The following is a 23026-nucleotide window of genomic DNA, read 5'->3' as shown; positions in this document are numbered from 1 at the left end:
GATTGGTACTGTTAGCTGTGGTATGCAAACTGCTTCATGCAAATTTAGCTGCCTTATAATAACATCATAAGCATACTGAATGGTCAGAACTACTTCACCTACCTGGAAGAGGTTGCCTTTCTTCTTTTCATCACATTGATAGGAAGTCTTTCGCTTCCACTAGCAGCACACATACCAGCTCTGGATATAGAGAGGCCTGAATTAACGCCCAAAGTTGTTAGTGGAAAGACTCCTATTAAAGATTTTGGATCATGTTCTCAGTACCTAGTCTCCATCCCAACTCAAAGAACAGAAATGCTCAATACCAAACTGCCCTGGTAGAGCTGTCTGTGTAGCCAGGAATTATAGTGTTCAGAGAATGACACATGGCAAGTGCTGTGCTTTTCGTGAACTGCCCCTTAGAAAAGGTACTAAATATATATGGCTTCTACTATAATCTCAGATTGATATGAAGTCACTGCTGTCATTTCTATGCCAGTCTGATTGTTGTTCTACTAGGTAATGAAAGCCTTTCATTACTGTGACTGAGTGGTTTAAATTGAAGCTGCTGAACTGTTCATTTTTCCTCTCAACAGAATTCAACTGTGATGGCAAGAGCAAAGAATTTCCAAAACGTAGAGTATCTTCTCATCCATGGAACAGCAGATGGTGAGGTTTGCGAATGGCAGTACAAATACAGAGCCAGAATCACTTTGTTTGAAAAACATTAAGCATCTTTCTATGCCTTTGATTAGGGTCAGTACTTAGATCTTTGGTAGATTTCCATATGACATATTATAAGATGCTTACTCATTCTTAGTAATGTCAACTGTATCACTTGATAATTAGTGGACACAACCTAATGCACTATAACTTTATGCTTTGTGGTATTTACACATTTCAACAGCCAATCTCTTTTTTTTCCTTTTTCAGATAATGTACATTTTCAGAACTCAGCACAAATCGCAAAAGCTTTGGTTAATGCACAGGTGGATTTCCAGGCAATGGTAAATAACAGACTATTTTTCATTTTGAACAGTGGTTTATAGCTTTATCAATAAGCTTATCTGACATGTGGTGATGTTTTTAAGAACCCAGTTCAACTGAACATGCTTCAAAATCTGGCAATTGCTAGTGGATTTGTTACTCTTCATAAACAATTTCTTCCTCAAATGATTTGCCTGCTCTTTCGTTTTTCCTTCTTGCCCTTTGGATGCTAGCAGGATTTCTCTATTATCAAGAATAACTTAGAAGCTTTTAAAATGAGCCAGGGAGAAGAATAAGAATCCTCCTTATGAAAGTTGCTGATAGCTAGTAAAAGAGAGGAAGATGAAGGAGCTGGCACCGGGGGACAAAACCATCACTGGTTCTGATGGATTTTAGCTTGAACTGGACATGCCTACCACAGGCACAAGGTGAACTAAGCAAAAAGGGTATAATGTATCCTAGTAGTATATCCAGGATCAGAAAGAAAAAAAAAAAAACACAAACAAAAAAATAACCCACAAGTTCTCTGCAAAACTTGTTTAGGGTAGCAAGTGCAGGCAAAGAGAGAAACACATAGGCAAGAGGTTAGAGGGTATAAATGAGGAATGAACAGGGGAAAAGTAGTTCTGAATTTTGAATTACATGCTCAGCTCTGCTTTTGCACCCTTCTTTCTGCCTGCTGTCAAACGTACTGGCCTTCTGCCTGAGTCCACTTTCCCAGGGCCATGAACTCCCCAAAAAGGGATCACATAGGGATCCCTCTGTACTTGGGGTTTGTAGGCCCTTTTGTGTATTCCACATTTTCTGCCTCCTTAACTGGTATTTAGCAAACCCAGGTTATTTCTCAAGTATCTGGAATACTGTATGCAGTTGTAGTCATTCTAGTTCAGTTACAGGGGAATGTCAGATATTTCTAAGAGTTAGCATAATTCATATGTGTATTTTATTTGCAGTACACCATTCATGATGTTCATGGCCCTGCTCTAATGAAGGATGTTTTGAAAAGAATTCCACAACATTTACCTGAAAGCTTGTTGCTTAGAGCCCGGTATTCCTAAGCGAGACTGTGACCCCTATTGTCAAGGCCATGCAGCAGGTCAAGGGCACTTCATCCCAAAAGGCATGTCAAAGCTCTTTTGCCTGACTTGATACAACTGGCTTGTCAGTACTGAGGCAGTAATGCTTACTCCTAGATTACAGAAGGTTTAGAAGCTTTTTTTCAGGAAGAATATGAATATATTGGAAACTGATGAAAAGAAAAAAGATTAGCAAGTCCCTCTGTTTTCTTGAGGCATACACTTTCTTCTATATGGTAATACAATAAAGTTCTTGTATTGTTTAACTATTGCAGAATTGAAAATATAACATAGGGGCTTTATGGTTTTTTTTTTTCTTTTTCAGTGGTATACTGACCAAAACCATGGAATTCCAGGCCTTTCCAGCAAACATCTCTACACACATATGACCCACTTCCTCAAACAATGTTTTTCTTTGTCAGAATAAGTAGGCTATTCAAAGCATGCTAAGGATCTGATACATCTCTGGGAGAATGCAATGATAACAGTGCCCAGGTTATATAGTTTTCAGGTGAATTGATAACAGGAACTTTGAAGTTTTAAACTTGATGTTTACATAAACTTTTGATATTGTATATTAGCAAATGTTATGCTAATACATGTTTCGGCACATTTAACACCTGTTTGATAGAAAAAATAAAATCAGAATGTAAAATGCCATGTGCATTTATTGCCATCTTGCTTAAACTTACATTCTGCAATCTAAAGAAAGGTGGTCCATTGCAAAGGCACAATGCCAAATGAATATGCTTGCATTTGTTAACTACAGCTGTAAAATGGGAAAGGACAAAGAAAGCAGTGCAAGTACCTAATTAGCATCCTAACAAGAACCAGTTTCTCAAAATGTATTTCCAATTTCTTGGAAGGAATCCAAGCAGGGATAGGACCACACAATATTTAAAGCTGAAGTTTGGATAATTACCCAGAATAGTGAATGCTGTGTTCAAATTTTATTCAACTCTTATTTGCAACCTTGATTCTGCAAAACTCTCAATGTTAAGGTTTAAATATGAAAGCAGGACATTCATGATAGCTATTTTATCTCAGTGTTTTTTCTCCCTATGTTCAGAATGTGTGAGCCGTATTAGCCTGTTTTTAATCTCTAATCATCACCTCAGCATTCAAATTAATCTCAATGTCATTCATCCCAGACTGGAGGGAAAGGATCAAAGGATTATGTAGGCCTTCTTTGCTTTGTTTCCAGTGAAACTATTTTAGGGAGTCTTAAAAGTGCTAGAGGCTAATAATGATTGGATTACTTGTATTCTTTTCATTAGTAATTAAATCAGTCCTGTCATAATATAAGAATATGAACAAGATAATTGCCAAGAGATCCACTGTAGATGAAATGATTCTCTGGTCACGTGTTTAAAAAATTCTAAGTTAGACTACTGCATAAGAACCATGGTCTGTTTAACAGTCTCTCATCTCTGCTATTAGCCAGTGAGAGTACAACATAACCTGAAAAAGATTGTGGAATAGCCTTCCCACAAAGCAAGCTGCTTCCTAACTCTCAGTCAGAGATCGGTTGCTGCTTCTTTGTGGAAAAGCAAGGGGTTTCATTTGACCCTCTTGACAAAAACATGGGGTTTAGCCAAAATCATTAAAATGTGGAAGTGATTTGCTATGTAACAGCTTCCTTCGTTTGTTAATGGCAATATCAAATTTGATTTTCCACACATGAGAACATTCTTCAGACACATCTTTATGTAAATGTAGTTGCCAAGCTGTTTGTAATGGTTAAATTATACTTTGATGGGAACTCTTCAGAAAATACTCAATTAGTTCAGGTTTTTTTGGAAACGCTGCCAATTATGTGACGTTAATGAGCTTTTTGTTGGTAATGTAATTAAAATTCAACTGCTATAATGGTTAAAGGAAAAAATTATAGCTCTAAGAAAGTTAACATTAAGCAAATATAACATGAAGTGGGGCTAATTAGATGTTGATTATATGGTCCTATGTGCATTTGCTGCACACACCAGTAGTCTCAGTAATGTAGTAATTTTACAAATAAGGAATACAATTCAGTTGTAGTTACTGAGATTTAACTCTCAATTTCTTAGATTGATACAACACCACAGAAACCATTGCAAAGTTGTGGTGAAAGAAAAATCAAACTCTTATCCCAGATGCTTAAAGGTTTTAGATACCTGAATATGTCAATGGGAACCTAGAGAAATTTTCAAAAAAGCATGGTATCAATCTCACAGAAATATCAATATATTAAGTTCTCTTTAAATTTTTGCACCTTTATTTTTATTTATACTTTTGAAAATCCTATGAACTCTGGAAATTTGGCCAGATGAACTGGCTCTTTGTGGATACTATAAGTAACAAAGTGATGCACTGTGTTGTTCACACCCTGCCCACAGGTCTGTAGTCAGAAGATTCTGGAAGTATTTGGAGTACAGGACATTTCAGGAAAACGTGTCAAATAAAATAACAGAAGGTACCTTTTTCCCAAGGGATGCATTAGCTGTTTCATTATTAATCTGCACTTATGTCTATTTCTTTCCTAAGGCAGATTACGCATCTCCCAAACTGTCCACCATTTACATTGGCTTGTAGGAAGCAGTTGTGGGGATAAAACATGAAAAAATAAGTGCATCATGCTGCTGTCAGTTTTGCTTCATTGTTTTTTGTGTTGTTAATTTATTTACCTTACACAGTGCTCTTGCCAAAGAATAGGAATATGTCTTCAGCCGAGTGTGACATTTACTTTGAGTTGCTGGAATAATGTCTAACCTGAAAGCTTTATGACTGAGCAACCATGTATTTTGATGACATGGGGGAAAATGTTCTAGGATACTGTGAGTGTCAAAAAAAACTCTTAAAAACAGACACAACATCAAATTGCTGGCCTGTGCTAATACCAGGTAACGTTGCAGTCATTCATTAGAAATGGTTCCGAGCACTTTAAACTTACCATCGCAGTATCACAGAATGGTTGGGGTTGGAAGGGAACTTTGGAGGTCATCTTGTCCCACCTCCCTGTTCAAGCAGGGAGCCCAGGACTATGTCCAGACAGCTTTTGAATATCTAAAAGGATGGAAACTCCACAACCTCTCTGGACCACCTCTGCCAGTGCTCAGTCACCCTCATAGTAAAAAAGTGTTTCCTTATGTTCAGACAGAACCTGCTGTGTTCCAGTTTGTGTCTGTTGCCTCTTGTTCTGTCACTGCGCATCACTGAAAAGAGCCTGGCTCCATCTTCTTTACACCCTCCCTTCAGATATTTATATACAGTGATAAGATCGTCCCGAGCCTTTTCTTCTCTAGAAGGAGAACTTTTTCCAGTCTGCATTGCTGTCTACGATCATAATCCATGTTATACGCATCACCATAAACATTCAGTGGACAGTTATTTGCCCCATTCCTTTTTAATCTAGCCTACAGTATAGGCTCTTCTGTAACAGCTTCAACACAGTTCAAGGTGAAAGGCTTGTCCTGAGGAATCAAGCTAACAAAAATATGTTTCAGGGTTAGCCTTATCTATAAATAAAAAGTATATATATATCAATACTGCAGATGTAGAATATGGTATTTAAGAGCCAATGCTGGGACACAACTCATTATGAAACTAAGAAATTATAGCTTTTATTACAAGATTTTCTAGGCCGATAAATTAATATCCTCAAAGTTTTACTTCCCACCTTCAAATGTTTTAGAGGACCCAAGTTTCAGAAAATGCTGAGCGCTTTCTGCTTTTCTTTTCCCTGTTGAGTAAGAATCTCACACTTCAGATGCCCAAAAACACCACTTCAGACAATGAAACTCAGTCTTCAAATATCTGTCATATAAACAAGGTATACAAGCCTCTGAAGATGGGACATAGTTGTTCTGAATTAAGTAGACAGGCCCTTGATTAATAGCCACAGTTGTTTACAAGTCAGTTTCCACTATGAATCCTGCTTAACTTTTACAAAATAAAGCTAGAGCTGCAAAGCAAAAACTGCTTTATTCTAGGAACAGAAGCATACATAAATAGTATGTACTGGTTCCATTCCAAACCATTCATTCCCCAACACCTATTTTCATCATTTTCTTCATTCATGCTGTGTGAGTTGTGCACATCAATGAACATGCAATCCTCATACCTCAAACATGGAACTACATCCTTTGCTTCACTCAGGATTACTGCAGCTGCAAAGAAGAAAAGGCCTCAAGAGAAAACAGCATTAGTAGAAAACCAAGTATAAACCCAGCCAGACTCCAGAATATGGTTAGTGTTATACTCATTTTACTCAGATATCAAGTCAAATTCAGACTACATTCAATACTTTCCAGTTTGCCAGTCAGTTCCAATTACAAGGCACAGCTGTTTAGTACATTTTATAGAGTCATTTGAAGGCTCTATATTTAATCTGAGTAATTCATAGTATTTGCTAAGAGCATTTGGTATTACTTTCAATTATGAACATTGTCTTCTCAGAATGTAAAGTAACTAGTACATACTTGGCCAGCTCTTCTGCTTGCGCAAATTGATGCAGCTCCATTGACTTCAAATGGAGCGATTCCAATTTATGTGAGTAGACAGTGTGGGCTACAGCATAGTTACAATAGTTCTCTTTTCTGAGGTACAAACCCATCAGCATCCATGGCAGTGAGCACAGAGTTGCATGCTGTGGAAAGGCTTAGAGACCCTAAGCTAATCCTCCATTTCAGAAAGCTATTCTTGCTCTCCAAAGTGTAACCATGGAGTTGTATACATACATATGCATACATTTGTGTGTTATGTATATGTACACATGTATGTATGTAACATGATGCATATGTTTTATGTATGTATGTGTTTAGACAGATTCCTCTATATATTGCACTAATTCCTAGAAGGGGAATGCAGAGCTCTTTTGGCTGATTATCCCATAGCAAGGATAGGAAAATAAAAGGGGCTGCACGGCCCAGCCTCATGGTTGACAAGGTTAGGGAGAGAAAAATGCTTTCTGTGCAATGTAAGAAAGAAAAGGGTGTGGGCCTGTAGTCATACCCCAAGATACATCCTCCTCCCTCCCATGTTCTTTAGATGTGTAATAGGTAATAATAATATAATAACAATAAATATGTAATGAAGAAATACCCAGAAAAATGTGAGGAGTTCACTTTTTTTGAAAAAATTTGTTGGAAATTTTTTTGGTTTTTTACTTTCGAAAGTCAGGAACTTCCTAATTCGTACAAATGTTCAAATCTTGAAGATTTTATTTTTTTTTCTTGTACCAACAGTTAAAGAGTTGAGAGAAACATCCTAGAAAATTATGATATTCAGAGAATGCTAGCCAGTTATAACAAATACATTGGTCCTATTTTTCTGAAAAGCCATGCCAACTGGAATGGTCAGTGCTAGAGCATCAGGTTCAGTGTGCAGCCGGTAAGAATTCTGCTTCTCATTTTACCTCTTCTGTACTTTCACCACGGATTTTTTGTCCAGTGAGCGCAGTACACTGTCCTTAATAGCAGCCATTACCCGGTGCTGAGATGATGGTGCAGGAAACTTTGATCAACTCCAAATACGGTGAATCAAAGATACAGATTTTTTCATGACTCCAAGTGAATCATGAAAAACATCAAGATGAAACTTTCCTGCAGGCAGGTCACTTTCAGATTCTGTCTCTTTGTGTGACTCAGTTGAAGTACTGTCTCATATGTGAACTATAATATACAGGAAAGTGAGGTTGCCTTTGACTTTTGCCAAAAGGTGACATCTAACTATTCTATTTTACAATATGAGAGGAAAAAACCTGAGTATATATGCATAACGAGTGTTCCATACACTCGTTACAATTTTCTACTTCTGTTTGGTAACTCTTGTTTGCTGTGCTCTTGAAATGTGCATTACTACAGATTGAGTTATGGCAACTGAAGGTTGCATGGTTCTTGATTGCAGTTCACTTCTTTCCAGTACTTTTTATTGTCTGTGTATCACTTGAAAAACAAATAATCAGTCACCTTCTAGATGCTAGATGACCTGCTAGATGATATTGCCTGTGTAACAGCCTGCCCAGCCAGGTGCACTGAGCTGCTCTGTCTCATATATTTTTTTCTGAAATCATCCTACTGTAAACATGGAACTTTATCTGACACAAGAAAATAAACAGAGCTAAACAAAAAGAAAAGAACTGCCTGTTTCCTGGAGGAGGCGATATTTTCTTACATTCTGTATTGCCTGTTTAGAAAGCTATGTATCTTTAACTCAACATGCAGTGAGATAATTATCTGCAGCAATCTGTTTCAACGAGGGTGTGTCATCCTAGTGTCAAAAAAGCCTAAACGGCCCTTTTATCACCATCTGCTGTCCGGTTGGGGTACTGCAGGGCTGGGCAGCCTGCCGCCTTCTGCAGGAGCCAGCCGCAAAACTGACCAACTGACTGCTGGACTTACCTTTAAACTGTGACTTTGCATCCCCTATATAAAGCTCATAAAGTTTAAATAAGAAGTAGATTAAAATATAATTCTGAGATAAAGACAACAAAGTATCTCAGTGAATCAGCATCTCATGAAGATAAGTCGATTTGGGGTATAAGGTTGTTTCCAGGCTTATTTTGGCTCCTTTGGCACCATGTTGTAAACATTACAGTTGTTTGCCTAGGGAAGGTTGGTATATGGAGATGGTAATTCAATTCCGGTGGTTTCAAACAAAAAAAAAATCTGAGAAATCAAGTTTGATAAATATGTACGCAAGTTTGTATATCCTATGCCAATCAACGACTGGGAATCCATGACTTTGAATGGATGTGAAAAATACAATTAGGAGCAGGACAAAAGAGGACATGGGGAAGAGAACATGTGGAAAAGAGGGGAAAAGAAGTAGTAATTGAAAAGGAGAGTAACAAAAAGGGAAAATAAGGTGCTCAGATATCACTGAAGATACAAACAGAAGGCAATAATGAGAGGAACAGAAGCTGTGCTTAAGGTTTCAGCCAGCAGTATTAGTAGACACTTGCATTGTAGCCAAAAATGGACCATGAATCTCAGTAAATGGATCCAAGAGCAGAGAAAAAGTATACTGACACCAAAAATATATATTTTAAATTGATTATGTGGACTGTGTAGTGAGACTTAATGGTTTACTAAACCAATACTGTGGTACCACAGCAAGGTACTTACGATAGAGCTCTGGGAAGGATCCATTAAATTTTGCTTGCCACTCTAGGCAAACCCTAGGGTTATTAAATTTATACACTGCCTTGATTGTATCATATGGGCTATGCCAGTCTGGCTGTGGTCAGGCAGCAGCAAACTACCTCACTGAAGAAGATTTGTTGCTGGCTTCATGGAGCAGTGTTAGGGGAAATAAGAGGGTTTGCTGTAACATGTGTGCTTTGTACCACAAATTGGACCGTGGGCCACTCCAGACTGGAGCGCAGGCTGTCATTAATGTTCAGTGAGATATCCACTGTGATTCGAGACCCTTCCCTCTACTGAGCAGAGCTGAAACAAACTCAGGGTGGAGTCCTTCACATTTAATGTGTCTCCTGGACTACCTGGCACCTTACATATGTAATAATCATATTTCATTTTCGGTGTCCTTTTGCATTTTACAAAGGATTATCACGATGTATGAAAAAAGTCTGTAAAAAAAAAAACCTTCTCCAAGAATTTCTTGAAGGGGGATATCTCACTTGTTGCTTCATAGACAGGATAAAAGACCCATGTTCCTGACTGGCAGGTTTTTTTCAGATGCCAGGGCCATTGACAAGCTTTGCATCATACTCTTCTACCTCTGACACCAGATGGCTGGACATAGTCTTCTTTGGCAATGCTGCCCCACCACAGCTATGAAATTGCCCCTATTACTTAATGGTTTAGCACCTTGACAATTGTTGCATAGAACATATACAGCTACAAAGCTCAAATCTGGTTTGGTTTGGGGTTTTTTTTCCTTGTCGGGAATGAAGACATGTGAGCAAAAAAACTTATATTGCATAAATCTGTAGGCCACTGTGTGAAACTCAATTCATAATGAATGTTTGGCATACAGTTCTCAAGTAAGTATGAATTTTCATATAGTAGAATTTACAAAAAGTTGGCATTTTACATCTACGGGTAATCAAATCTTTGTGTTAAATTTGACCTGTGCTGGGCTTTGCATATTGGGTAGCTGTCACTGCAGTACTTCACATCTCTTCATGTTCATTATATTGGCACAAGATTACCTGAAGAATCATTCAAGGGCTTTGCGGGAGTTGTGTAGGTTATTGTTAACAGCGTATTAAATTTATAAACTTTGACTTAAAATTGATAGATGAAGTTGATGCTATTGATGTCAACAGGACTGGGATTTTGCTCAATACTAAATGTTAAATGTGGCAAATCAGAATTTGGAGAAATTGCTGCCTTAATCCCAGGCACCTTTAGCCCACTGTTTGTCATCCTAATGCCCTTCTGTTTGATATTTACTTCTTTGGACATTGCTACCTCACTCCTTTTGCAAATCCATGTTAGCATTGATGTCATAAAGTAAGCAGAATGAATGTGTGAAATTGCTTGTAAAATTATCAAATGAAATGAATAGCAAATATGATGACTTTTTTTTAAAGTTGAATAAGGAAACTGTCAGCAATGATGCACTCTCGTAATGCTTACTAGAGCTGAACAGTATATATATAAGTCTGTGCAAAAGAGGCAGCTAGGCAGATCTCAGGATCCTCAAGGCTTTCCATAGTTGCAGAAGAGAGAGTAGGAGCTCTTTCTGCTACGTATCACTTCAAAGTATAAAAAGGTAAGATTTACATGAACTACCAGTACAATTTGTTTGAGAAAGCTGAGTGCATTTTATGAATTGTATTGCCCAAAGTTTGCAATAGAGGTGCAGGATCTTTCAGCATATTGGTGTTTTCTTCTGTGGTTATAATCATTGATATTTGGAGTTAATGACATCATCATTTAAATATTTTAATCTATTGAATTAGTTCAACAGAGAATGATCCTAAGAAGGGAAATCAACTGTTTGGGTTGCAGAAGCAATTGAAAGAAGGAAGATTAACCATGAGAACATGAAAGACATGCATTGTAGTAAGAATTTAAATGTGAGATACATAATTATTGATTTTTATATTTTTATCTCCTTTAGTATCTCCTCTAGCGATATTTAATGAATATGAGTTTAAAAATATTCACTCCTTATAGCTACTGCCTAAATATGAATCAATGGGGATTAAATTAGCAGAATGCAAACAAATTAAGTGATCTTATATAGACACTGATTTAAAACTGTTCAAGACAGATTGTTACTCCATCGCCCTACAGATTGGCACTCCACTGCCCTTCTTTTAGATTAGTTTGTCTTAAACAGCTATTCTTTTCGTATCACTGTAAGATCTGAAAAGGAAATTTTAGCACAAGAGTAAAAATTTAAGTCTTTCAATAGTTATTGTGATTATTGTATAAAATTTAATTTAGTCTTCCATCCTACTATGGATTTCCTTAGACTAATACCGTTACATTTTATAGAACGTTGCACAAGGCATTATAACACGGTAGGTAAATTAGATGTAAAGTACATCTACCTGAAAAAGTAATTTATTTATAATTAGAAATAACTGCTATTTGCAAACAGTTTCATGTCAACAGAAATCATTTTATTCATTCATACATTTTCATATGAAAATATTCCCTTTTTTACTGCTGTAACTTCATAATTGGTATTTTTAAACTGGAAATAGATAAAAATCTGATTTTTGAAAGATTCTTTTTTGAAAACTCCATGAAATTAAGCTAGTTTAAATTGCACATGGTGTACAAAGGACATCTGCAGTAAAATATATTGTAAGAACCAGCAAAATCAGGTTGATCAAAGAAATAATATTCAAATAATTTTCTAACCAAGATTTGAGAGACATATTTGTTACGTACTTCCTGGTGGTTCAAATTGAGATGTGTTAAGATTTTCATCTCAAATCAGAAGAAATTAAAACATTTCCATTAGTCTAATATGCATAGGAACAAAATTTTCCCGTGTAAGATTAGCCTTAGTTCTCCTGCACCTTGACAATAAGATTGCATGGGTTTTAGCAGTATCTCCTGGTGACCTAAATAATTTAGAGCAAATAAAACCTTTCTTCTGATTGAGAAATTACTTGATTAGCAGGAATAAACTAAACAAAAATTATCTTGCTGATCATCTCATTTTCTCTACAAAACATGTTTGTGTTCCCAAGAATAAAATAACAATTTCTTCTTTAAAAACTGTAGCTTCTTTAGCTTGTTGAAAACTGCTATTGCTAGTTTGGGTTACCAATAGGAAGTACTAAACATTGAACAAACAAAATTGATTCTAGATTTTTAAAAGAACATATGTGACAGAAGTTTAATAGCTTTTGAAAATGCTTATTTTATGAGTAAGGATTCTCTTATTTGAAAATTGTATTAATTTAAAAAAATTGCATTTATACATCTTTCTTTTTAGCAATCTCCCCAGATTCTGATTCTGAAAAATTTAGAAAGAAGCTAAACATGCATTTAACTTTAAACATATTCTTAAGGCATAAAGTAGCCAGTGGGACTGTTCACATCTGAAAGCTCTATAGGACTGAGGAATGAGTTAGATCCAAGATATATTGAAATCACTGAAAGTCTGTTTACTGACCACAATGGGTTTTGAATAGGGTTTTTTAATAAGTTTTATATAAAATAATAGCTTTTGGCGTCTGATATTACTATAAGGAGGCTGGATTAATGACTAGACTGTTTCTTTCATTCCACTTCAGTGACTTAGGTTTATATCTAATCTATATCATGGTTTAAGAAATCTAAAGGCAGCTGTAAACTATCTTTCTTTAATTTTTCATGTTAAGTAAAAGTATACTAAACTGCTAGTATACCATTAAGCAAGGCAAGTTTACTTATGTACAGTGCAATAGCCAGTGTCTAAGTTAACTCACTTACAGCCATATCAGCTAACATAAGGGTCACGACATTACAATCAAACCATTTTTGTGACCACAGCAGAGTCATGTCCCAAAGAATAGGCAGAGCTTTTGTTCCATTGTTGGAAGCCTATGAAATGTGAAATTATGCAATCTTTGGGATAAACATTGGATGTCAGTGTTGCACCACTGAATTACAGCTCCAAATGAAACAGTGAAAAGAGTTCAATACTATAGTTAGGGTTATAACAAGACTGACAACATGGCCACGATGGTATTTGTTGGTACTGTAGCAGGATATGTGCAAGTGTAGGAACCAAATCTCATTTATCAGGACATTACAGAAGGCAGAGAAGAGTCTCCATACACACTGATGAAAAAATGAGCAACACTGGCAGTGGCTTCTGGTGGAGAGAGGGAAATTGATTCCATTGCTTAATAGTACAATCCACCAGAAAGTCTGATATTCATTAATTTATTTTCCTGGTTTTAATTAAGATTTGATTAAGATTTTTATTGCCTCAAATATTTTGATACTGACACTGAGGTATTCTAGTAAAATATTTATATTATTCATTAAGATTCTCTTAAAAATTAGGCCTCACAAAGTACCAGAAGCAATACATTCTTCCTAACCATAGGTAAAATGCCTGCCAACAGTCAAGTTTGCATCTCCAACTATAAGTTATTTTATAATAGATGTAAGAAACAGATTTCATAAAAAATCTTCTCTGAAGCTGGGTAGACTACTGGGGCAGAGTAGAAATCCTACAGCAGCAGGGTTTTTGATGGAGGATTTTACTTTTTCAGACACGTTCATATACCGCCCACCCACACACACCCCCATTTGCACTGGTCAGTGCAGAGCCAGCTCTAAATCTCAAGACAGACTAATTTGCACCTTCTCTACACATCATTCCTTCATAACTTTCTTATGGCTTCCTCCAGGCCATAGTATTTTTAAATTCATCCCATTGCGACAAGGCATGACAATAGAGAATAGATATGTTTTCACTCAGACTGTCTTATTTTATAAATCATTGAATTTCCATAAATAGCTCCTCCAGTAGAGCCGGAGGAGTTCAGTGTAGATTACATTTAGTGGGGAGGGTGTTTTTTGGCTGGGTCTTACTTTGTCACCTAGCACTTTACTTCAATGCACTCATCTTTCCTATCTCCCTTTGTTTTTCAGACTGTAACATAAACTTCCATAGGAGGGTGTAATGGATGGCAGAAGGGCTCTTTCAAATGCACAAATATCAAGTACAAGTACATGATGAAATTATTTCCAGGCACATTTTGCTGATGTGAACTCATTGCAACTTCTGTTGCTTTACAGCAGATTAATATTGTGATCCATACTGATTTTAAAGTTAGAACGAATGAGCGTTTACTACTCATCATTCAATGAAGGAGCATTTAGCCAATGAATGAATGGCATATTCAATTTCTTTGTCAAGGTCAGAAGTACCTAACCAAATTTTAAATTCACTTTCTTTTCTATACATTCATTCCATAAATTTAAGTGATCCAAAATAATTAAAAATAAACAATATATACTAGCTGATTTTGTAAGTAGATTTCCTCTCATTTCCTGTTTATGCAAAGTGCTTTTGAGTCTATTAGCCACTAGCTGCTCATAGTCCCTTTTGCACAGGGTTTTGTGAGCCTAAAACGAATAGCATTTCTTTGTTCAATAGAGTTTGTCCTATAGGGGATCATGTGTCAACAGACTAATACTACTACATTAAATAATGAAAATTGTAGCACACATAATTAGGGGATTAGAGAATGCCTTATTCCCATTCATGACTATGCAGTAAAAGTTATAACTGTACTGCTTGCAAGTAAAGGAATCACGGTTTGGCTATGGATCACCAAAGCATTTGTACAGACTGTAATACTCTAGTTTACACTGAATAGTGTCACGTTAAAGTCAGTGAGACTGGTCAAGTTATTACAGTGCACATGACGAAGACATATATAATAATGTAGCCATTTCTATTACATGGTTGAAGCCAATAGAGTTACCTGTAACAGTAAGAATTATATGTAGGAGACAATATTTTCTGCTTTGGTTTGTTACCAATATTAAGTATATACCCCATATCTTGTATATCCCATACAGCCCCACAATGGAAGCCCTTAAGCTGAAATAAAGTATTATGTCAATAGTGCCAAAAGCAAAAGTTGACATATCCCATCATGAATTGAACACAAGCCAGTGTGTGGTTTTGTGGTTGTATTTTTCTAAGGAGTGACACCTATTAATCAGTTATTATAAGTCCAGAGGTGTACTGCTGTAATATCTGTTATTTCAAAAAAAAACTTTTAAAAGGAAGATGGAGGGCCAGAAGGAAAGAATGGGGAGCTACTAATGTGACAGTATTCTTGACAGAGATTTGCTTTGTTTTTTCTGTAGTGAACGAGCTGGAAAAAAATAAAAGTCACACCAATACCCTAGTTTTGCAATAAAACATTATTATAGAAGCAGATCTAATGCTTGCCATCAGCAGAACATACAGCAAAGGAGATACAGACCTTTACCCTTGCATTACAAAAGTGAGACTGCAGTTGCTCTCCACTCACCTTGCATTCTGGAATAGAGACTAGAGCCTAAAGACTAGAACAGACACTACATCTTTTGAATGCCTACACAAGGCACTACAGTCTCCATCCACTGGATATGGAACCTGAGGATGGGGTCTCTGTATTATCAAGTTTAGATCAGCAGTAAAGATGTCTCTGTTTGATGTAATTGATTCAGATGTATGTAGAGATTATTATTTTTTCTTTGTTGCCTTATTTCTGTTTTGACAGGCAATGAAAATGAAAAGTGTTTATTTTGTTGCTGGGCTCCTTTTAATGATAGTTCAAGGCAGCTGGCAAAATCCTCTTCAGGATACAGAGGAGAAATCAAGGTAATTTCTTTAGATCAACCTTCTAGAAACATTTGGCCTGAACTTTGTTTTCTTATACTTTGAAGTAAAACATACTATGACTTAAAGATAGTTTTTTGTATACTATTACACAGTCCTTAATCTACCATTGGGATTGGCAAAAGTTTTTAATATTGCAAAGGATAGCACAGAAGTTTTTGGTATTACAAACAATAGCTGCCTTAGTTAGCCAAGAAGACCTTGTAATTGTGCAGTATGCAGTCTGCTATGTTGATTCATTTTACTAGCCAGCTAGTGATCAATAATGCCACTTGCTTTTTGTAGTGTATAAAATAGTATTTTTAAGAGAAAAGTCAATGCACCTGTAGAATGTACTATAAGCATTGCCAATTAACAAGTTCTAAACTTTTCACAGATCATTCAAAGCTTCCCAGTCTGAACCATTAGATGAATCTAGACAGCTGAATGAAGTGAAACGTCACTCACAAGGCACATTCACCAGTGATTACAGCAAGTACTTGGACACTAGACGAGCTCAGGACTTTGTGCAATGGTTAATGAGCACTAAAAGAAATGGGTAAGCATTTTGGTCACATTGCTATAGATCTCAATTTTCAGAAACAGCAAAAAATCTAGCTGAATTCAGTTTCTTGGTTTCAGCTTCCCATCACAGGCCATGCATAATCCTCAAATAAGTAAAGTACTTAAGCAAAATTTATATATGATGTTAATATATTATTAGAAACGGGGAATATGTGTAAAATCAGTTAAAAGGATTTGGATAAATCAAGTGTATCAGTATATTACCTGATATGCCATCTAAAAAGACTACCTCAGCCTTTTTGGGACAGATCGTTTCAGTGAATGAATTAAGTTCAATAGGAATAAGATATGTAAATAGAATGTAAAGGTCTGGGCCATTGGGCCTTAATAAAACTTTCCTATCTATGGATACTCTAATCCTGAAGTTTCATTTGTGAAAAGGGAGATAAGGTTTAAGTTTTGTTGACCACTGGATACTTTACTAGTATCATAAGTATACTGTTAAGGCATGAGTTGGCATATTTTTTTAACATATACTTTGATTAAACACAAACTACCAAGCTGAGAGCAAGAATGATATAAAGGCATGTAAGTCTATGCCCTGCGTTCTAGAGAAGATCTGTCCACAGAATGAAAAAATCTACGATATTAATGCTTTTAAATCCCTGTGGATGTCTTTAAAGTATAAAGTAATGATTTCTAGATATTGTATTCATTTAAATTCATAAACCTGCAATTATTTATAATATTCATCTATCAGTTGTGCTTGTTTATCATAATATTTAAATAATAACCAATAAAATCTTATCAGCTTATACATGCTCTTCAATGTACTCATAACAATGATTTAATGATTGTGGAATTCCACTACAGGCAACAAGGACAGGGGGACAAAGAAAACGACAAATTCCCGGACCAGCTCTCAAGGTATTCTAGTTGCTACAACTTGTTACTCAAAACCAGTTTGAGCTCATTTTCTGTTAAACAAGAAAGAAAATAACTAGTATTCTTTACAATGTTACCATAATCCAAGAAATACCTACCAAAAGAATTTATTTCGCACCTGCTTTTTACAAGGAAAGAGGAAATGTCTTTATGTTATTTATTCCTGTACCTGTGTTCTATAGCTATGTGCAGTGGCTTCAAGGGATGCAACAGGATGAGAATAGATTTTAGGAAAGGACATTTCAGGTAATAAAGGAGAGTAGAGAATAAGATAAAAAGAAAACTTGGTATAGAAAAAGGCAGAAGCAAAAAACCCCCACCTCATTATGTTGAGGAAAAGAAAACCAGTGAGGAAACTAATGAAAGGAAAATGGCCAGGCACCAATTTGCAGAGAGCTGATAGAACATGATACAATGCTCAGCTGTAAACACTCAGTCCCATGTTACATAAACCGCTCCCTCATTACAGGAAAGGAGAACACAAAACCTGCTGGAGGCCAGAATTTTGTTTCTTGACAACATTTTTGGGACAGGGTTGGGGGGATTGGAAATTTGAAACAAATAAAACAAAAAAACAGTAAGTATTCTTGCAAAACAGATTGAAATACCTATATCAATTGTTCCTGTTGTCAGAAATTCCAAAGAAGATAGCCTGGATCAGAAAGATCCTTCCGTTCAAAACACTGTCAATATCAGTAACAAATTTGTAATAATGTTTCAGCTTCAATGAAACAGCATATCTCAACAAAATTAATGTTTCATTAAAAATGTTCCAAACAACTCTAGTTAGCATGCTGATGAAAAGTGCAGATGGTGCTAAATTAGGAGGAATGGTGAAATCCCAAGAAGATAAAAAAATAATACAAAGAGCTAGAGGCCCGGAAAATTGGGCAGAAATTAGCAAATTCTGAAACAGAAATGTTAGGGAAATTATTTGTGGAAAATATTCCATAATATGTCTACTTCTCAGTGCAGCTCACCTTCCTAAAGGCCAGTGTGACATAACTTTGTGCTATATCAGAGAAAGAAGCACAATGAGGTGTAGGGAAGGAGAAGGCAATTGTCTTTCTCTATTAGGCTGGAGGTGATCAGGCTTGAAATTGTTCCAAAATTATCACTTGGTCAGAATGATGATTAAAAGGGTGTTCAAAATGTAAATTCAAAAGGAATTAAGTCTGAACAGTTTGGCTAAGCAATAATGAAGATGAAGGTAGGAGGAGTGAATTAATGGAAATTAAAAGAAACACAAGAGGTAACAAAAAGTCTGTCCGTATAATAAAATAGTTTGTTGATCATAGCTAATTAATCTAGCAGAAGACCGTTCCAATGCAGCTATAATTGCTTTCTGCACCTGATTTGATTTGTTCAGAACTAGTTCAGGTATCTCTGCACAAAACTCTATTGCATAGCACAGACAATGCCTTCCAAACTGAAAGATATCGAGAAAAAAAAATATCAAGGGTAATTTGAGAAGCAAAATAAGCCCCTCTCCCTAACAAGAAATGCTAGCTGGATGGGTGGGAAATATAAACCAATAAAGGTTAAAAAAAATTAAGTCATTATGCAGTCTGCTCCTATAGTATTGCTCTTCTTTCAGCAATGCGATATCCAAGCGTCATGCTGAATTCGAGAGACATGCTGAAGGCACCTATACCAGCGATATCACCTCTTATTTGGAAGGTCAAGCTGCCAAAGAGTTCATTGCTTGGTTAGTGAATGGACGAGGAAGAAGAGAGTAAGAACCCATCCATTCCTATTATTAAATTTTGCCTTGCTTTTGGGGTTAGAAATCAACTCTGATGAAACCTTGGTGTGTTTTTGATCATTCTTGCTGTACTTCATGTTTTTCTTTTGTAATAGAAGATATTCTGTGGGTGTTAGACTACCACTTTACATTATTAAGTTCAAATACAGATTACAACAAACCTGTTCAGTATGCTGTTACACTCTAAAAGGTCAAGTTATATTTAAGGTCAATGTATCTAAAATTAAACCAGACCTTCCTCTAACTATCACCTTTCCCCCTTCACATGACAATGTTTACAGTCTCCTTAATTATCATTGACATGATTCAAGTCAGTGTCATCTTAAATTACTTTCTCTTTTTTCCCTTTCACAGTCAATCTTTTCCTTTGCAATATTTCCAAGATTAAATTTTTACCAATGTCATCAGCTGTACTCCATGCACTGGTGTTCATTCCCAGCAGTAACTGATCACTTCTTTTCCCCTTTCCATGCTCCACAAAGTCTCCACAAGTTGCTGCTGACAAAATAGTTATCATTTCCTACAACTATGACTTATTTTCCTTTTTGAGACACCTCTACTTCTTTTGCTATGGTTCATGGTTTCCTGGATGCAGTGCTCCACAGTTTTGACCTACCTATGTCTCTGATTCCTTTCATGAATATCTTGTTCTCCACGTACTTATCGCAGATTTCTCAAGCTTATTCACTTCATGGTCTCGCTTATGTTTTTACATCTTTTTTCATGATAGTCTTACACTTAGAATGGCATTACCTTCAATCTCCTGCAGGCAACCTTCTATCTATCTCATCTATTTCCCACTCTGCATGGTTAGGAGCTACACCATGCACATGCTACTCCTCACCTTTTAACTGTTCTGTACTTATTTGTACCTTTAGACTGTAAGCTCTCTGGGGCAGGGATTTCAGTTCATCCTCTGATTATATATTCTACCAGCTGTAAAGTACTATGTAAGTCTCTTGCACTATATAAAAATAATAAATAATAATAATAATAATAAAATATAATCCATAAGACAAGATTGTGTGTTGTAGTCAAGGAAGACTAAATAGGTAAAAGTAAATTTTGTAAATAATGACAATTCCCTGAAAAAAACAGAGTTAAATAAATGAGGTCAGCTATATAGAGAAGGGAAAGGCTGGTGCCACTTCATAGTGATGTTCAGATTTGCAGTTGTTTTTCTGCCATGTTGTACTGTCGTGAGCAGAAATAGGGTATTTCAGTATCTATAAGACAGAAATGTAACCTAGCTGTGATGAACGGAGCTAGGTTCATCTAAGAAACCTAGATGGACAATTAAATGTAGACCACCCTTCTACTTTCCAATATTTAGTATTATTTGTGGTCAAACTTGTATATAGCCTTTCCTGAAATTATTGCATGAAAAGAGCCAGTCTGCCTGTCATTGGTCCCAGAGCACAGTGTGCTTCAGCATCAGCCCACCCTAATGGAACCCATTAAAATCTTCCTATATTTGATGGGATGAAACAAGAGAGGAAAGATTTCTAAATCAGGCTCTTGGCATAATGGTTTTCCAGCATTCGAAAAAGGATAGAGCAAGAATCAGGACCCAATTCCAAACATAAAATGCTATTGAACAGCAAACACACACATAGATTTTATACAGGTGTTGTAATTGAGTTATTTTAACCCCCCCAAAAAAAAGTTGCTGCTCTTAATATCTAAATACTTATGCAATATAATTGTGAGTATATAACTAGGACTTAAGTCCAATTAGAACAGAAAAAAAAGTATGAAAATTTGACTATAATGTTTTAGTAGTGATATTTCTTAATGATTCTTAGTAAATCTCCTGTGAGTTCTACTGATGCTTTGTCTACTTGGCATAGACATTGCAGACCAAGATATGTTTTTGCATGTATAGCTTTTTCAGAAATGCTAGAGAGGAAGTTAGACTCACCTGAAGGAACAGTTCTCATCTGATAAAGGGAGACTTCCATGTTTTATTCTGTTGTGAAAATAATGACTCAAAAGATGTTCTGTTATACATCATGCTATACTGAGCCATAGCATCAGGCTCAACCCTTAATTCCTTAAAATCACAGGAAATGTGCAGTGTATTAGAATCCTGTAATGAGGCCCTTTTAAACGGTTTGTTTATTTTGATCTGCAAATTGTTTGATAATTTCTTCCCTTTGAAGTTTCCCAGAAAAAGCTCTTGTGGCCGAAGAAATGGGCCGAAGACATGCAGATGGCACTTTCACAAGTGATATCAACAAAGTCCTGGATGACATGGCTGCCAAAGAATTCCTAAAATGGCTGATTAACACAAAAGTTACCCAAAGGTGCCTGAATTTTTATTGTGTTATTCTTAACATACTGGGGTTTTAAATGCATTTGTTACACATAGGGAAAATACTGCTAATTCTTCTCTTAACTATTGACATATCTGTAACTGTGTTACAAACTTTATTACAGACAGTGCTGAACAAGGATAAAACACTACACAGAAGTCATTCCAAATGTAATTTGTATTTTCATCAGTGGTGAACCTATTTAACAGTTTCCTATTTAACTTGAGGGGAGTTTTCCCACTGAATGTTACCAGAAGTAAGGTCATATTACATTATTGAAAAATAAAGCTCTCCTTTGCATGGGCATTATAAAATCAGAAATATTTATTGGTAAAATTACATCAAACTGATTATTCTTTAAAGTCTGTGATATAAAATGCTGCCTTAAATTGTGGTTTGTCATTAAGGAATAGGGTACTGTAGTCTGAGTTCCTGAGAGCTAACTATTTATGAACGCTGCTTTAGTTTGCCTGTATACAGGCAAATGCTGTTGACACAGCAACATTTTCTATCTGAGCTCTGTGAATGGGTTAATATTTAAGAAATATTTGTTAACATTAACAAAGCATTTCAAAAATAATAAAATGCCAACTCAAGGCACATGTGAGTGGTCAGATTTTTTAAAATGTTGGACGTCCACTCTGTAAAAATAAATTGCTTTTAGTCTTTGGACTACTGAAGAACCCAAAATGACTAATTGATCATTGAAATCTGAAATTACCGATACTGCCTCAAAAATTTAGAAGTTATAGTTCAAATACCGTTTTTATTAACGTTTTAATATTTTTGTGTTTGTTTGTTTCCAGTTCAGTATTGAAACACACAATTTAGGAAAATAGTCTATTAGAAACTATGAAAAAGCTTTTCCTTTAGAAATAATTGTTTTCAATCTGTTATTAGAGAGAGACATTGAGAGGTCTGTGGAACTAACATCCGCTAACTCTTAAACAGAAAAAATATGTTCCACGTATATTTCATAAATCTTGGGAGATTTATAATATGTCCTAATTGCTGCTTTTTTTTTTTTTTGCCTTTTTTTTTTGCCTTTTTTTTTCCCCCAGGGACCTTTTGGAAGAATATCAGTAAAAATACAGAATAAAAATGGGATAAATGAAGATCTTCATTGCATCAACTGCCAGTTATTAGGAGATTCTGAAATCTGTATTCTGTCATTTACATTGGGTGTAACAAAGCTCTGTCACCTTGCATGCCAGGAAATAATTGTAATACAGTTTAGTGTTGCCAAAGGTTTATATATGGAAAACCTATTGTCTAAGGGATAGTTATCTTAACAGCTTTAAGACTATGAAAGTTCCATATCTTCATATTTTCCATTTATTTGGACTGAAGTAACTCCATTTATATTTAATGATAAAATTATTTTTCTAAAATGTTGACTTCTACACACAAAGGATTCAATCACCAGTTATACATGTTATTTGTAAGGGGCTGGCAGTTACAAATGCCTGAGAAGTGAATATCCCTCTTAAAACCTTTGTTATAAAAAGGCTAAGCTTTAAGGATATTAAATGATAGCCTTAAATAAATTTTTTCAAGCTTCTTTTCTGTTGACTTTTCATGTGTATATCCCTTGTGCTTCTTTGCACTCCATGTCATTTTATTCTAATATTTTAGTGTCATTGAGATCTTGG

At 35.8% G+C, this 23026-nt stretch overlaps 2 protein-coding genes across 3 annotated transcripts in view; both read left to right on the top strand.

Moving 5' to 3' along the window:
• Positions 1-8365, top strand: part of FAP (fibroblast activation protein alpha) — a 46824-nt gene extending 38459 nt beyond the window's left edge. The window contains exons 24-26 of one of the 2 annotated variants that reach the window (XM_054830166.1): positions 576-648; positions 913-986; positions 2368-8365. In XM_054830166.1, coding sequence (XP_054686141.1) covers positions 576-648; positions 913-986; positions 2368-2469 — 249 coding nt within the window. In that variant the 3' untranslated portion in view covers positions 2470-8365. Of the gene's footprint in view, positions 1-575; positions 649-912; positions 987-1919; positions 2340-2367 lie in introns of those variants that run through there. The other variant, XM_054830165.1, reaches the window with a different exon arrangement.
• Positions 8366-10680: 2315 nt separating this feature from the next.
• Positions 10681-23026, top strand: GCG (glucagon). Its single transcript, XM_054830167.1, has 7 exons — positions 10681-10760; positions 15727-15827; positions 16222-16383; positions 17223-17276; positions 18892-19029; positions 21222-21365; positions 22436-23026. Exons 2-7 carry the CDS (start codon positions 15730-15732, stop codon positions 22458-22460), a joined length of 621 nt encoding a protein of 206 aa, XP_054686142.1. The 5' UTR covers positions 10681-10760; positions 15727-15729; the 3' UTR covers positions 22461-23026.

This window comes from Grus americana, chromosome 6 (assembly GCF_028858705.1).
Source record: "Grus americana isolate bGruAme1 chromosome 6, bGruAme1.mat, whole genome shotgun sequence".
Lineage (NCBI taxonomy): Eukaryota > Metazoa > Chordata > Aves > Gruiformes > Gruidae > Grus > Grus americana.
Note: the sequence above shows the minus strand (reverse complement) of the source record. Positions and strands in the feature narration are given on the sequence as shown.